Source organism: Aythya marila (assembly GCF_965140915.1).
Source record: "Aythya marila genome assembly, chromosome: 1".
Lineage (NCBI taxonomy): Eukaryota > Metazoa > Chordata > Aves > Anseriformes > Anatidae > Aythya > Aythya marila.
This window is the reverse complement of record NC_139042.1, coordinates 96306917-96324075: the sequence shown is the minus strand read 5'-3', so window position 1 is coordinate 96324075 and position 17159 is coordinate 96306917. Positions and strand designations below refer to the sequence as shown.

General features: G+C 34.3%; 1 protein-coding gene across 7 annotated transcripts in view; it reads left to right on the top strand.

Moving 5' to 3' along the window:
* ITSN1 (intersectin 1) overlaps window positions 1-17159 on the top strand; it is a 128887-nt gene that overhangs the window by 56553 nt on the left and 55175 nt on the right. For 5 of the 7 annotated variants that reach the window (XM_082780909.1, XM_082780910.1, XM_082780908.1 and 2 more), the window contains 5 exons: window positions 851-940; window positions 1107-1256; window positions 10641-10762; window positions 13883-14112; window positions 15434-15555. In XM_082780909.1, the coding sequence (XP_082637035.1) occupies window positions 851-940; window positions 1107-1256; window positions 10641-10762; window positions 13883-14112; window positions 15434-15555 (714 nt within the window). The remainder of the gene's footprint in view (window positions 1-850; window positions 941-1106; window positions 1257-10640; window positions 10763-13882; window positions 14113-15433; window positions 15556-17159) is intronic. The other 2 variants (XM_082780906.1, XM_082780907.1) reach the window with 2 other exon arrangements.

Sequence of the window (17159 nt, the reverse complement as noted above, 5' to 3'; positions counted from 1 at the left end):
AAATGAGTTGTTGACACTCGGACAGCTTTATAAAATAAGCTGTTTCACATCATGCTTCTAGAATTTGTTTTGACAACTTGAAGTTGGAGGCCAAGGCATCTGAAAGGTATATGAAGTAGCACTTCATCCTCCAGAAAGAGCAGGGAATATAAATGATCCACCAAAGGAGGAATTTCTCATCTGCAGTGTCTCCTGTAATTTATCAGTGCAAAATCGTATGAATGTTTGTTGAAATTGAGAGAAGACATAATCCTCTTTCAGGAGTACTAAATATAGAGATCTAGGAATCACATGTTCTCATCTATCAGAGTTTGTGTGACATTGTTTTTGGCCATAATGTATTCCTTTAAAGTGAGAGCTTTTTATTTTCTTTTCTTTAAATAAACTGAAAATATTTGTGTTTTATTCTTATCAAAGTTGATGTTTATTTATTAAAGTGAGAAATAAACTGTTAATAAGTGCTTGTTTTAACATATCCTGAAATCTATGTTTGTCTTTTTATGTCCTGAATTTCAATTAATTCCAAGCCAATTTGCATATTTAATGGGAATCGGTTCTCAACTATGCAGCTTAAATTTGATATGCCTACTTTTTGGTACTCAAAAAAAAAAAAACCAACACAACACAACAAACACAAAAGGAGGCAGGACAAACTGGCAGAGAACTGTTTCTGAGTGGTCATACCACACAGACAGTGCTTCTATAATAGCAATAATAAATGGTTTACTCTGTGGAAAAGTAAAGAGTTATTTCAGAAGAAATGAAAATGAGAGGTCTTATGGCTAAGGTCATCACTCACCTTTTCTGTCTTTTTCTTGTCTTGTTTTCTCTCTCCTTGTCCTCTATTCAGGAATCTCAGCAGATGCTTGGAAGATTGATTCCAGAAAAGCAATTGCTTAATGATCAACTGAAGCAAGTTCAACAGAACAGTTTGCATAGTAGGTGTATTTTTTTGTGTATGTATACATTAGTTAGTAAAAGCCACGATGTTGCAATGCACAGCGTACTTTGTAATATTTTGGTATGTTTCAAGATGTGTTTTGAAAAATGTTGCTTTCTGTGACATAAAATTCTCCATGTAAGAAAATATTTATTTCACAATATGTTTAAAAACAGGAGATTCTCTTCTTACTATCAAAAGAGCCTTAGAAGCCAAGGAGCTAGCCCGTCAACAGCTTCGAGACCAGCTAGATGAAGTAGAAAAAGAAACCAGATCTAAACTTCAGGAAATTGATATATTCAATAATCAACTCAAGGTAACCCTAGACTTTTTTGATGCTTACTTCTAAATGTTCAATTAATCATTTTCTAACTTGATTATGGAGAAATATATTGAACTGAAATGATTGATTTAGAATGTCAGTGTTGACAACATTCTGAAATCTATCATTTGTATTTCTAAAGAAAATACTACTGAGCATTCAAAGAGTTTGAATCAAGTTAATCTGCAGAATTTACTTAAGAATATATTTGAGGTCTGATTCCAGATCTATTATTACAAGCATTAAATTGCCAGTTTATGCCCTTTTGCATCAAAGAAGTGCAAGACTATATATCAAATCTGCTGGACATCAAATCTACTGGAATCAGTACTTCAAATCTTACAGTGACTTAAGACTTCCTACTGACACACAGAGTTTTTTATCTGCTGTTCATAAGCTCATGGTTGTTTCTGAATGTAGCTGTCTGTTGTTTGTGGTTTCATGCTTTATTGATCAGTCTTTTGTTGAAGCTGTGTGCTTTTGTTTATTTCTGCACAAGGAAATTACAGAAATTGCAAAAGTCAGTAGAGGAAGTGTTATTTGGAGAGGTTATAAATCAGTCTGCAGTTACAACCTTTTAATAGTGTTTTTTTTCTTTCTTGTAATAAAATATTCTAACATCTAAGTACTTTATCTGCTAATTTAACTGATGGTTTCTTGTGAAAACTGACTAGTAAAATACTCAATTTCCTGCAAGATATAAAAAGTTGTGCTACAGGTATTTAGAAGGAAAAGCACAATGATCAATACATTAAAGTTTCTGTAGTCCTTTTGAAATTAGATCAGCTATGACTATATCATGTGCTTTAGAAAGGAAGGTGTATTGGAAGTTAAGCAACAAATACCTGCTTTCAATACTAAAATTACTAATAACTATAGGAAAAATAAAAAGCTGTAGACCATACCAATAGCAGGGAAGGAAGTAGAAAGGGATAATCTCCAGAGAGTCATACCAAACATAAAACCAAACTAAATATTCAATTAACTTTAAAAGGAAACAGAACAGTTTACCTTATTTGCATTTCCTCTATCTCTCTGGGCACATTATAACACGTTCTGCTTTTTGTGTGTGTTTTTCTTTTTAACGGAGTCCTTTTGAACCAATTTGAAGATCAAAGAATATTTGTTCTAAAATTAGTGTCAGTACTTGGTTTGTTCATAGGTGACCCAAACAGTTTATAAATGGGCAGAGAGGGGGGTGAATAATCGTAGTCCCATGACATAAAAAAAAAAACAGACAACTACTTAAATTTATTTTTTAAAATACTGAAGGGCTCAACAAATAACAAGCTAATGATTAAAAACTGAAAATTCACATTAAACAAAGACATTGGTTTATCAGAATGTCTGCCATCTGTCTTAGAATACATCATCTAATGGTAAGCTATTTTGCAGCTTAAGGGGAAAATTAATTTCTGTGTTCAAATCTTAGTTATCACTTTATATGCTGAGAATTAGTCACGAGGACAGTTTTTAGGATAACTTCAGCAGCCTTTCTTAAACTGAGGATATCCTGTTCTCGATTTCACAATATGTAGACACAGTGCTTGACAGGAAGACCATTTTGTGATGCTGAATGTTAGTATTTTTGCCTTGCTGCAGTTTTCTGTGTTTGCTTGAAGAGAAGAGTTTAAGAAGCAAAAATAAGGCAGTGGGGCAGTTGTACTAATGAAACCGGGAGGTGGGAACAGAGAGAGTTGTATCTTCTCCCTTTTGTCATTTCACTAGATGTGCAAGATGCATTTTTGAAGGCCTGGATGTCTTTTTTGCTAGGTTTAAATATCTGCAAAGATGTGCCTTTTCCTGGGTTTAGCATAGGGTGATTGTGGCAATCCCATTGGAAGAGAAGCTGCTTGGAAGATCCTGTGTGTACAGCAGTAGTTGAATGGCCATTATCCTTGTGGAGGAAGTTTTCAGAACACCTTGCATGTGAGACTTTGTGCGCAAAGTTAGTGAAAGATTTCCTGAAACTCTTAGTTTTGGTAGGGTTTCTGTGAAGTGGAAGTTCTGTCCTGAAATGAAGCCAGAACACAACTATGCCTTAGATAATAATGGTGCTCAACACAAAGGAGTCCAGGAACTGGAATAATTCTTTTAATCTAAACAGTCAAAAACCTGTGACAACTTTAAGAAGCTGCCATTGGAAAGATGGCTTTTTTTTTTCTATTTGGTAATAATTTCCCCAACTAACAGAAGAATGTCTTGTTTGCTTATTTAGTAGTAACAGCACATAAGTATAACAGGTTAATTTGGTGCTAAAATATCTTGCAATTTGTATAGTTATCAGTCAACTGTACAGTGCTCACATTGAAATGTAAATCCTTTTCACATAATATATCAAAAATTCAACCATATCTGAGCTCTAAATATAATAAGGGCTTCTTTAACTTCAAAACTAAAGGGAAATATGTACAAATGGGACACACTTAAAGATTTATCTTAAAAATGTCTTTCTATTAAATGAATAAAATTTAATCTCCATTTTTAATTAAGGCTGTTCCTAAATTATCTGGTAGTTTTTAATTCATAGGCCATTTCTATGGTGATCTACCCTTCCTTTGTTGCCCTAATATATAACTGAGATGCACGCTGGATGGGGTAGCTGTTAGAACAGCAACACCCAAATTGATGCTGCCTTGGGCAGCTGTTGTTCTCTGTCGAGTAATAGAGAGGCACTGGTGCTCACCTTGTTTTCTATAATACAGCTGACTTCTGGTCTAGTAGCAGAATGATGTGGTATTTTTTGTGAATTCCCAGAGTTCCTACTGCTCTCTGAGAACATATGCCAAGCTAACTTACTAGTTTTGATGAAATGCTTGAAGAGACAGTAAAATTGACAGCAACATGGAACCATGACCTTTTGTTATCATTGCTGAGATCTATTCCTCATGTTTTGGCTATGAATATCTGTTCTATTATCTTCCATGTGAATACACCACTTAAATTTTGCAACACTATGATTAATTCTCTTAAAACAGATAACACTTGATCCACCGGTATCTGATAAATATGTTGAGATAGTGCAAGTTAAAGTGAACAGTTTAACTAGTGTCTAGCGTGCCTTTTTGTTGATGTGACTGTAAGGCTTACTTGATGTTCTAAGGTATTTTAGGTTACAGGTCAACTTTTTAACATATCAGATACAGTGGGTTGCACTGCATTTGCCTCCATATTACAATTCTATGTTCTGCAGTAAGTGAATATACAAAACTGATGTTAAATTACCTCCTATTTGCTTCTTGTCTTAATAGCATATACAAGTGACTAGGGAGATAATTGAAAGTTTGGTTTTTTTTGCTTTTTTTTTTTTTTTTCTCAGTTAATCTTTTTTCATCCTTCCAAAGCAACTGATTTAAATTTCTTCCCATTAATCCTTTAGATCTCAAATACTTCAGTTACTTCTTTTTCAAGTTAACATCTCAAGAGTTTGAAACGTTCATAGAATTGCTTACTTTTCAAAAACTTTCTGGAGCTTGAATTATTATTAATGTTTCAAAGGAGGTAGATCCAGGTATCTCTATTGAATATCTGTAGCTAGAGCCACATGGTTTGAGCTAACTGGTAGTCCTTAGAATTACCTGGCTTCTAGGGTGCCACTGTGGCCACAAAGTCTAAAAGTCTAAAGTCTAAAGCCACAAAATTGACCAAGTGTACTTGTTTGGCAAAGAAATAGGCACCTTAGCTTGGAGCTTGTCAGATATCTCTTAAAATCCTATTTGAGGTATTTTATCAAAGAATATAATAGTCTTGTGGGTTGCGATGTATTTGACTACAGAATAAGTGCCTGAGTTTGTAACAAGGTTGAAAATTAGGTCCTTAATTAAGTTCAAGGAGTCTAACTTTCAGTACTCTTTAAAATCCTAGCCTAGAAAGCTAATAACTAAAACTGATACAGGTACTAGTAAAATGTAACCAGACACTTGTTTTTTCTATATAAAATAATTTTGTAGAATAGAAGGCTTTACGTTAGGTTTCCTGTTTGTGTATATATAGCTCTCCTATAATTTACCTTTAAAAATTCTACACTCAGTGTGAATTCACGTTTAAATTTTGCAATGGTCAGTCATTACACAGTCAAATAAAACTATTAAAATGGTTCTTAATATAGTTTTATGAAATAACCAAGCAGTTATTTCATACAGCATTGAAGAATCATGTATTTGGAGCTTATCTGAGTTACTGCACAGGAGAAAACAACTAAATGAGTGTTTCTGAAATATGTTAACCTTGCTGAGAAGCTGTTCTCAGTGCCTGGAAAAAGTGGTGAACGGCTAGAATCAAGTTCTTAAAAATGTCTTACATTTTGTGTCATGTTCCAGTTGTTGTCAGTCCCTGTCTAGTCAGTGTGCACTGGACAAGTCTTGCATATGAATGCCTGTTTACATTTGAGCATTTCTTTCTTCCAGTCAGTGGCAATGGAAGATGCAATGCTGCAGTGCCTGGCAGTTCTCCTGGGCTGCGTCAACTACTTAGACTCCTTTCTAAAGGTCTCCATGCCATACTCAGGCAGTACACAACTATCTCAATCTGAGTGATGAACCTCCTCCAGTTATGTGCTTCACTTTACCAGATTTGTTTACAGATGAGTGTGCAGTGTTTAACTAAGTTAGTATTTAATGAAAGGTGCCAGCACTAAAGCATAACCAAAGAGAAGAGTTTTTGTAATCTTATTTATCTAATCCTTGGTGTTTAAATGAGGAGTGTGCCTTGATTTAGAACCTGGGCAAGGTACTAGCTAGTTATTTTTGTCTTTTGCATATCTTGACACTTCAAGATTTTAAATTAATTGCCTATTTTGGTCATCATCAGAATTTTAAAATGTAAATGAAAAAAACATTAATATTAAGCATTCCTACACAACACTGTAATTTGTGATTCCAGGTATGAGGGAGATGGCAATACATTCCCTTTATGAAATCCCCCATAACTATTATATGGGGCTAAAGGAGGAACTCTCTCTGTCCAGGACAGAAGAGGTGCTTTGGGGTCTGGGGAATTGGGTAGAAGAGTATTGCTGTGGGAAAGCCTCAGTGAGCACAGAACTGTAGGGTTCTTTCCTCTGGGATCAAATGCTCTGGTTTGTCTCAAGAGAAGATTTGATGGAAACCTTGTGCTGTAATCCTTGAAGAGTGTTCTAAGTTGTCCTGTCTTTCTGTCAGAGGGCAAAATTTGGGCTTAAACGATTAAATTTTTGAAGTTAAGGTTTTCATATCAATATCACTTGTCTGTATATAGTGAATATTATTCTGCTGTATGAAATTAATATTTTAACTCGTATTCAATATTATGTGGGTACCTAAATGTGATTATTGTAACATCTCAAAATTATTTTTATACTTGTTAGTCTGTTTGTGAATTAAGAGGAAAGGTAACGATTTCTCTCTGCTTTTAGACTAAGACATTCTTTGTCCTGCACACCAGAAACAAGCAAAGCGTTCTTATGTCTTCAGAGTTACGATGCACGATTTGTACAACTTCTAAGTTGCTTGTGTGTGTAAAGGATGAGCGTAGGACTGTGCTGAATATTCAGCTGGCAAATGTTTTGTTCTGTTGACTGTTGAAGTGTTACTATAATTCTGTTCAGTTGGTGTCCTGCAGCACTGTGGGAGATGGTGATTCTTTCTTCCCCCATCCTCCCACTGGTACTTGGCAAAGCAACAGAGCATCTATCTGCTGCATGAGATACCAATCAAATCTTTATTTCCTCCTACTTGATGCAAGGAAGGATATTTTTTGCATTTTTACCTCCAAAATACTCCATCTAGTGCTAGGTGTGTTAGCTAGGTTGGATTTTCTTAACTGTTACAGGTATGTCATGCAGAAAATCTCTGCACAAAATACTGAACTAGCAGACTGGCTTAACTGGGAAGGAATAATGTGTAAAAAAGTCTGTGGAAAACTGTATAAAATACTGAACTAATATATTGGCTGAGCTGAAAGGGAATAATGTGTTAAAAAGTCTATGGGAAACTTTATAAAACTGTCACCTGAGATCCTAACTTAGCTGAGCATACATATAAAATGACAAAAAAAGGAAAAATAAAATTAATTATTTGGACTGAAGTTAATGATCTTGCTGTATGTACTCAATATGAGAAATTATTTGCTTCAGACAGCCATGGAGACACGGTTCATAGCTAGAACCTTCTCAGTTTCCTATTTGGCACTAGAAGTGGTATATATTGTACGTTCAGTAGTGAGATAAACTTGTCTAAACTGTAATTAAAATATAAAGTTCAGGCTAGCCTTGCAGTTAGACACCTAGTGGAAGTAAATAGTGTTTGGTGTGTACTAGGCACTGCTTTGGTCTTGCAAATTCTTGCATGTTTTTATGTATTTGAGATTTGAGGATGCTTTTCTGAATGGGGGAAAATACCAGTTGTTTTTGAATTAGAGGATTTGAATTCCTCCTGGTTCTGCGAGCATAGGTGAACCAAATCATTCTTTTTAGTGTACAAATTTCTTGTTAAAAAGTAAACCAAGCTCACGTTTTTTTCATCTGGGTTATCACAGATTTTGTGTTTTGTTTTCGTTTAGCTAAGATAGCCTTCATACCCTTGAAGAATGTTAGTTCCTCTTTCTTTGCCGTATCTTTGTGATAGCTCCTATTTAATTGCTCATGCAGCAGAGTTTGAGAAAAAGATGCAAAGGGGAAGAAAAAACAAACCTAGAAAGTGCTTTTGTCTAAATAACTTTTGCAAGTAACAGTAGGTTGTCTTCAGTGTTGCTTTATTAGAAATACGTGACTACCTCAGGTCTCTCTGATCTCCTCAAGCAGAGTTTTCCTTTGTCTCATCAGCCAGGACTCAGAAACTTGAGCTTCTTGGCATACAGGTTAAGGGACGGCAGGGGAATGGAAGTGAAGGAAAACAAGAGCAAGGAGAACACCACAGGATTTCTAGACTGAAGGCTGTGCTAAAGTTGAACTAAATGTAGGAGTCAGCAACCTGTGCTTTGGGTAGCAGTCTCCTTATCCAGAAAGAGAAACAGCTAGTTAAAATCATGAATACCACTCAGGATACTTGATACTTCACAGCACTAGTATTTTGAGCTTCAAGAGCTTTGTAGAGACTTTGTTTTGCACGTGTGGAGAGTTCTGTAATATACAGAAATTCATAATACCGTTGAAAGCTGTTTTCCATATGGCAAACTGGGCCATTTTCTAACCTATATCCTTTCAGATAAATGCTTGCAAATCACTGAACTGCTAGTGTATTTGTGGTTGTATAGTTGTCCTTTGCACTTGTACATATTTTTTATATAAATGAGGGTTTGAGTGATCATACAAAGAAGATGGTGACTATGATTCCTTCAGAGAAACTAATTGGAACCAAGGGTCAAATCCTTTGTACCTCAATATATTACAAGTGTAACAATATTAAAGAAGCTGAGTTCATAACATACAGTTATTGGAAAAGACTTCTTACTATAGTTAACGTTACAGAAAAGTCTGGTGCAGGCCACATGTAGCTCCAGCAGCAGTTGTCCAACTGTGTGTTCACTGAAATATCCTAATCCCTTTATTTGCTCATTGTTCTTCATGGGCCAGCTACTAAGAAACCATTATGTTGAATATTGCTAATGCTTTGCCCTTTTAGTATCCCTTTTCCTTAGTCCAACATAAGGCTATGCATGAATATTTATAACCATGGGCATTCAGGGTTTAAAAATTTTGCCAAAGGCACTAGCCTGCCTGAATAATTCTGGTGATTTCACAGGAGTAGTGTATTTTATATTCTGTAATATCTATTCTAGATCCTTTAGCTAAGCTTTCTTATGACTATGGAAAATAATGACAATCATGAAATATAGTATTGCCCAAATTATCTCCATATTTCAATGAGTTTCATGGCCTTAGCAGAGTTTATATTAAACTTGTATAGGAACTGATTATCTCTTTAATGATGCTGAACTCAGTTTTCACTGAATTTAAAATTGAGGATCATTAAGAAAATGTGACTCAGGACTAGGACACTAAATGCAACTTAACTTTTTAAAACTTTCATTCATATATCAGAAATGTTTTAATACCTTGCAAAGGTCAAGTGCTACTCCTCTTAACAATGTAGTTTTAACTTCATCTTAATATTTGATGTTGCACAGTGCAGTCTTTAAGCACTAATTCATGTATTAATTTCACTGACAGAAATTTTTAGATACATTATAAATTTAATCTGTAAATAAACAAGTATTAACTTTCAACTTGCATGAAAACTAAGAAGTTACTAATAATTTTGTGCAATTATTGTGAAATTAACTCACTTTTCTGATTTGGGCCCTTTGAATCACATGATATTTACTTATTCTCTTATGCAATTTGATATGTTTTGGTCAATGTCCGAGGATAGTTGCATGAGGTCTTCATTTGGCTAATCTGTAGATTATGAATTTCTGATAAACTACCACAGTACTTCCAAGATTACTTATTTCGGTGCCTGAGTAAATTAAAATAAAGCTTTTAAGGACGCAAGAACTAAACAAACCTGCTCAATGTGAGTCATATTTCAATAAAAGCAGACGTTACTAAGATACAGATTTAGAAACAATTTCCTGTTATAAACTTTTTCTGCATATTTTGTGTGTACAATTCTTTTTCAATGTGGACTATTTTCAATGAAAATGATTCTTTTGTTTCTTATAATACTGAGGAGTTTAGACTCAAAACAGAAAAAATCTAGACTCTAGGTTACACAAAGAGATGCAAGATCTAACTGGTATTTCTGTTAGTAGTAGATGTTCATGCAGAAAACAAATCTTGAGAAAATATGATGTTTTTGTTATTATTTGTATTATAAAAATTTCAAGCACTGTCTTTATAATTAACCAAAGGAAAACTGACTTGTATATGGATGAATACTCTCTGTACCACAGTTTCATCCCAAAGTTGTTGCTTAAGGAATTCTATCCCCTGGACATAAAACAATCCCGAAGCTTCTTTAGTAAATCACCCTTAATTTCAATATAAAACCAAATAATTGAAGCAGTTGCTATTATGAGCAGTTCATAGGCCAGATTTTTGTATGAAGTTTAATAAATTCAACAAATCAGCAAATGAAATAAAACATAAGTGACTATTCAGATGAAACTTTGTCAAAGTTTTGTCAGCTTTTTAGAGTTCCACTTTAAAAAAGGCTTACTTGTTTCTTAACTGTTTAACATCTAAGCTAATAAGGTTAAAATTTAGGAAAACGTGATATGTTTTCCTTATAGTCCTTTGAAACCTACCTTAAATGCCTGCCAATGCATTTGGCTATGCTGAAAGTTTGAAGAGATATCCAACCATTTGCATTTTTTGTTGCCTCACAATGAAAATGTTACGGGGCCATTAATTCTGATTCACATACTGTATGGTTACACATATTTTACTTTTTTGTCTAGGAGCTGAGAGAAATACATAACAAACAGCAACTACAGAAGCAAAAGAACTTGGAAGCTGAGAGGTTGAAACAGAAGGAACAAGAAAGGAAGACAGAACTAGAAAAGCAAAAAGAGGCTCAAAGGTAACAAAATGCTCTAGTTTATGCCCTTCCTGTGGAGATACTGGAGTGCAAAGCATTTTGCAAAAAAAGTCAAATAAGCTTTGTATTTCCAGGAACATAATCTGATCCTAAATAATATGTTACTAAGTGTCAAGAATATCTAAGACCTAGAACAAGTTTTGGTTCAGTGATAATAACTTCTTTAGAAATGAAGGTTTTTTTTTATTCTTGAATGAAAAGTGTGTTGTGGAGATGAGCTTCTACATCTGTCTGTGACTCTTAACTGTCAATGACACATACAGATTTCAGCAGCATTACTTAAAAGGTGTAGTGTACTTCTACATTTAGAGATTTTGCTAATGGTTTTTACTATACACCTTGGAAATAACTTTTTAAATGTATTTATAATATATTTATGGAAAATAAATGGCAAAAAATCTAGCAAGCAGTTCTATTCTGACATAATTTATTTGTAGCTTCTTGATTAAATTTTTAGCAGTTTAGGGGTTTTTATGCTGTCAATCTGGATAAACACTGGTCAAGAATGAACACAAAAGCCTGGGAACAAGGGATCTTAAATTATTGGTTATCATATTACATAGATTGCGATCTAAAGCAACTTCGTTGTCTGTGTTATTTCTTTGTGAGTCAAGTTAATTTTATATTTCAGGCAAACCAAAACAAGGTCTCAGTAAAAAACTCATCTTCAAACAGAAATCTTGCACATAGAAAGTAGCTAAATTAGGGTAATTCTTTAATTACTTGCATAGAGCCGGTGCCTTTAAGAATCTGAGGTATTGACTTCAGAAAAAGCAAATTTTCTAAGAAAACAAGAAATCAGTCCCCTACCCCTGAAGTATGGTTTCGTCTGCTCTTCTCAATCCAGCAGCTAGAACAAACTTGGTTTATATCTGTGGGAAGAATTAATTACTCTACTAGAAACAAAATTAAAAATTCATTTTCTAAAGCCCATCTGACTAAACTCACCAGGTAAGACACCACTGAAGTTAAAAAAAAAAAAAAAAAGAGTGCTTTGTGTCCGTATATGATGCAGCCTCAGTGTTGCAACAAAACTGCTGAGTAATTGGCTCTGAATACTTTACAAATGAACATGCCAAGGACAAGTTCAGTGATTGAAAGAGGAGGTTGACAGAACAGTGAATTTATTAAATTTTTAGATGACTTTACACTGAAGGCAGAAATGTATAGCAGTAGTTTGTAGAGGAGTAAGTAATATCATCACTGGTGTCTTAACCTGTACTCATGGTATACTGATGTGAAATACTGAGATTGTGTCAGCAGTTTTGTTTTGAACCAAGGATGATTTTTTTTAGCTTCTGAGTTAGTAGTTGTCATATTACACAGGTACTGAGTACCTTGGGATCTCTCAGAAAATGTTTTTGTCAACTCAAAACTTAAAACGACAGAAGATGATATTTGCCCTCTGGTGCCAACCTACCATTTGGAAAGTGAATTTCTACCCTTAAGTATTTTGGCCAGAAATTCTTGGCACTCTTGGATGAAATATGTGCTATACAGTAGGCCAAGTCTGTAATGACCAATTTGTTCCCATGCAATTTTCACTAATTTTGTAGTTATTAAGAAAGTATGGAAGTGGAACAGGTCAGAGTACACATCAAATCACCCTGTGTGTCTGTTACAACCCTTTAGAGTTATCTTTACCAGTACAAGTTGTTTCTAGGAGACAATACTTACCTATTTTTTTCATGTCCTCTGTCAGTGGGTGGAAAGGACTTGTTGGCTTTCACAGGTAGGAACGTTAAATTTTCTGAGTAGTTCTGTAAGAGTACTGCGTGAAGCTGGTGGATATTTTTTTTATTCCTTGCCCCACAACAGAAAGATCAGGTCTGCCGTATTTTCTGATTGCCACTTTTTTTCTGATTTGGATATTTTGTGTCTTACCTAGAGATGCTTGTAGCTTTGAGAAAATAAGTAGAACCAATTTGTTTGAGCACTATTCCTGACTTTTTCCTGCATTTTAAAGCTAAAGTGAGTGTTGAACAACAGAAATGGAAGAGCATAATTTGCTGCCTGTTTTGTTTCAGAGAAAACTATAGAAGAATAAATTAGTGAAAACATCTGGTGATAGTTGTAGCTGATATCTACGGTTCTAGATTAACTAAAAGGAATTGTGGGGCAAATGAAAATAGTAACTCATAGAGGTGATATAATGGGATGCTCAGATTGCTCGGGAAGAGATTATGAAAAGCAGCCTTACAGGGTCGTGAAGGGCTTATTTATGGGTTCAATTTTTTTTTGTATGTATGGTTCATTACTTAAAACAGTTGCATTAGATTTGTGAATCCCATGGAAAACTATGAAAAGAGAATACACAAATATTGTTGAATCCCCATGTTGAGACTGATATTGCTAAATTGAAGATCTGGGACTGAAAGTGTAAAGACACTGGATTGTATAAAGCTTATAATTTTCAGAGCACTGTAAGCTCAGTAAGAGACTGTTACAAAACACGCATGTAAAGTTTCATACGGTAATTAGAAAAACATAGTTAAACAGATTTATTTTCATGTCATTAAAGAGGAGAAGAAATCACAGTCTTGATAAAGAAGCAGTTAAACTGTTAAAATTCAGTCAGTAAGAACGCTTAAGTGTTTAAAAATCTCTGAAGAACTCTTGACGAGAAGAAATTGTGTTAAATGCTTTTTCCCTTCTTACATTCAGCTCCAAACCACAAGTATTTAATTTCTCACTGTATGCTGAGGCCTTTTCAAGAGTTCTGTGGAATTGTGTTGTAAAGGCATAGACTTCACATGTGAGTTAAAATAAAAAGTGATATTAAAGTTCAATTTTAGATGCAAAGACAAAACAGTTTAAAGCAATAGAGTCATGCAGTTAGTAGCAGATTACACAGATGAGTGTTCGCTCGCTTGTCTGAGTCACAGCTCTTTCTTTATGAATGCATACAATCTTTGCCATCTAGGAGCCACTGTGTAAGAAAATGTTGTGGAGTGGTTGATAACTCAAAAAATAAAATTACCAGATCTGGTATTGTAGATTGTAGATCTATTTTGTAGATTGCGCACAAGGACAAGTAACTTCTGTGGTCTTTTGTTTGACTGACTTAAAAAGCAAAACAAAACACTTTTACTTGTCCAACAGACGAATCCAGGAGCGGGATAAACAACGGCTTGATCGAGTGCAACAAGAAGAAGAGCTCCAGTGGCAAAAAAAAAATCAGGAAGATGAGAAGCAAAAAAGGGAAGAAATAACCAAGAAGAAGGAAAGCGAGGATAAGGGGAAACAGGAAATCCAAGAGAAACTGAGTAAGCTTTTCCAACCACATCAGGAACCAGTCAAGCCAGCCGTCCAGGCTCCTTGGTCAAATGCAGGTAGAGGAAGAAATCAAGAAATGCCGTTGCACACGCCTTTTGAAGAACCATATGTTTCACAATTGAATTGTTCATTTTATTGAAATAAATCATGAGTGGTTTGAGCTCTAAACTCCAAAAGGTTGTTCTCTTCTAGGCTTCAGTATTCTTCCTAAAAGTATGGTGTTCAGCAGACAGAATAAAACACAAGTCAAAGAGACTCGAAGTGTGCAAACTGAAGGAAGAATCTTAGATAAAAAATGGTCTAAGATGTTGACGTAAGGTGTCAAAAATTACTGCTGCGCATCTCGTTACAAACTTTAAGAAATCTGGATTTTTTTATAGTATCTGTGTCACTTAGCTATCCTTCTTCCTCTTCCCCTTTGACATGCATGTTGCTCACTGAACAAATGACCTGAAGTCTACGATATAATCTTCTTTCTTCTGTTATGCACGTAATCTCTTTCAGTTGAGAGCTTTTTCTCTGCATTATAACCTGATTTTTGCCCATATTTGGAATCATCGTACTCTCTTAAGTGGTTTTGATAAATATACATGAGAATTGATCGGGAATGTAATATTTGTCTAAATACTTGATCAAAGGACTGCATAAAAGGGAAATTACTTTCTATCTTTTAGGACTAATCTAGAGTTGACTTTATCAATTATACATTCTTGTTAGGTATTATTTGGGCAGAATAGCTGAGGGCACTTCTGTGACAGAATACACAAATAGGAACTGCATTATATAAAAGAAATTTAGCTTATCTTTTTTTTTTTCTCTATTCTTCTTTTCACTAGTAATTCATCTTTAATACGAGCATGTGATTTTTAAAACACCATCTGTAAGTGACCTCTTTTCAGCTAATCCGTGTGTGTTAGGACATTCTGAAACATCTTTTTTCAAAGTATAGTCAGGCTGCAATTGAGGCTGCTGCATAAGCAGGCTCTAAAACTATTGGGCATACCACTGATACATGCAAGAACATCACAGTTTGAATTGAATCTATGGCTTACTGCTCAGATATAATCTACAAAATCAGTGATGCATTTGAGAAGTCATGTATGTTGCATCGTAAGTGCATGATTCTTTCTACAAATAGTTGTGTACATCATGTTAGTTAAAATGCAGTAATATTATACATATTAAGATGAGAAAATAGTAAGCAATCATTTAAAAACACGCTTTTTCCTATTTCCCCTTGTGTAAAAGGATAATATACTTTCTACAGACAATGTGAGGTTTGTTACTTTTTTGTATCCACTTTTGCCTCATTTTTCAAGACTGCAAAATAATGCCTTTTCTTTTTTTTTTTGTATCTGCGTTTTTTTCTTTGCTCAGAAAAAGCTCCTCTAACAATTTCTGCTCAGGAGGATGTAAAAATAGTGTATTATAGAGCACTGTATCCTTTTGAATCAAGAAGCCACGATGAAATCACTATTCAGCCTGGCGACATAGTCATGGTAAGAAAGGATTGTGATATTTAAAAAAAATATATATATATATATATATATATATTTTGCATTTGTGTGAGAAGAATTATATGTGGCAGTATTTTTTTTTTTTTTTTACAAAGTGGAAAAAAATATTTCAGTGAATATCAAAATATACAGGATGTGATATTGCAGATTACCTATTACAATAACATATAGCTTCTTAGAATTCACTGTAATGTAAAGTTTAAACATAATCTATGAGCAGATCATATCAGCTGTAGTATGCTGAGCTGTGTGTGTTTGAGGTGCAAAATGTTTGAAAACGTTCCTTTACAAAAGTTGTCATTGTGAGAGGTTTTTTGTCCTTCAAGGTAGCTAGGGGTTAAAGTTACTGTTATTTTGTATTGAGAGAGTGGCTGCTATGGGTTAAATCAAAAAGTGGCTTTGATAAAAGTATGTTTTTAATAAGAAATTTACTTTTTTTTTTTTTTTTATGGGAGTAGTACTACAGCAGTGTTAAAAAAAAATAATTTTAAAAACTGCCTTTGTTAAGAAAATATGATGTCCATTGTAATACCAAGTGAAACAATCATACTAAGCTACAGGATGGCCATACTTCTGTCAGGATCCCATAAACATTAGCCAAGTCTTTGTAGGGTAGTGTTTCTAGCTTTTTTTCTACAATTCTTTTGGTGACAGTTTTTGAGATAATGACCTAATTTAATTGTAACTTGGAATTATTTCTGTAATTACTCTGTTCTTATTTTTTGCTTTTTATCTACTTAACTCTTTTGTGAGACGCTTTTACATTTCTTTTCAAGAGGATATAAAGTAGATGAAATGTCATTTCAAAAAAAAGGGAAACTTCAAAACCTAAACATTTGATTGCAGGTGTGTTGATACAGAAGCTTTTCCATTCATTTTTAAAATAGATGATGAGAGAATGGAATATGGGCTGCCTATAACTGTTGTGTTAAACTTCATATTCTCTAAAGCTGTCTTCTGCTTTTGGCATAACTATATTTTTAAGTTACAATTCTGTTGTTAATGACTGCAGTATTAATATTAATAACTGGCTAGTATGATCTTAGCATGCTCACGTCTATTCATAATGAAAATGCCCGGTGTGGAAATTAAATGCTATCTTGTTCACTGTAGGAAAGTATATTCATTATAGTGTTCCAAAAATATTTTAAGAGTCATTGCATTTTGACACAGTTCAGTAATAATGGATTTTAGAAAAAAAATACCCTTTGTAGACTGTCATAAATTGTAATGATATCTATAAAAGAAATGCATCTATTCTAGGGAGATGAGCCCTCATCTCTCATCCTTTTTTTGTTGTTGTTGTTGATTCAGCTGTGTCACAATGAGGTATTTGTGACATTAGAATCTGCTTCTGGAAATTAAGTGAATCCTGTGTTAGCAGCAGTACTGAATGACTTGGGAAGAGGTCTGATCCCATTCTGAATAAAATTGCAATGTGCTATTATTCTTCATTAAGAAATAGTATTGATCAGTCAGCTGTTAAATTAGAGAGGATATAGGTACATGAGTCTCCTTGGGCTCTCAGAAAATGCTGTATCTCTCTTTCTTGGGAAATAGATTGTAGCCTAGACATATAAGAAATT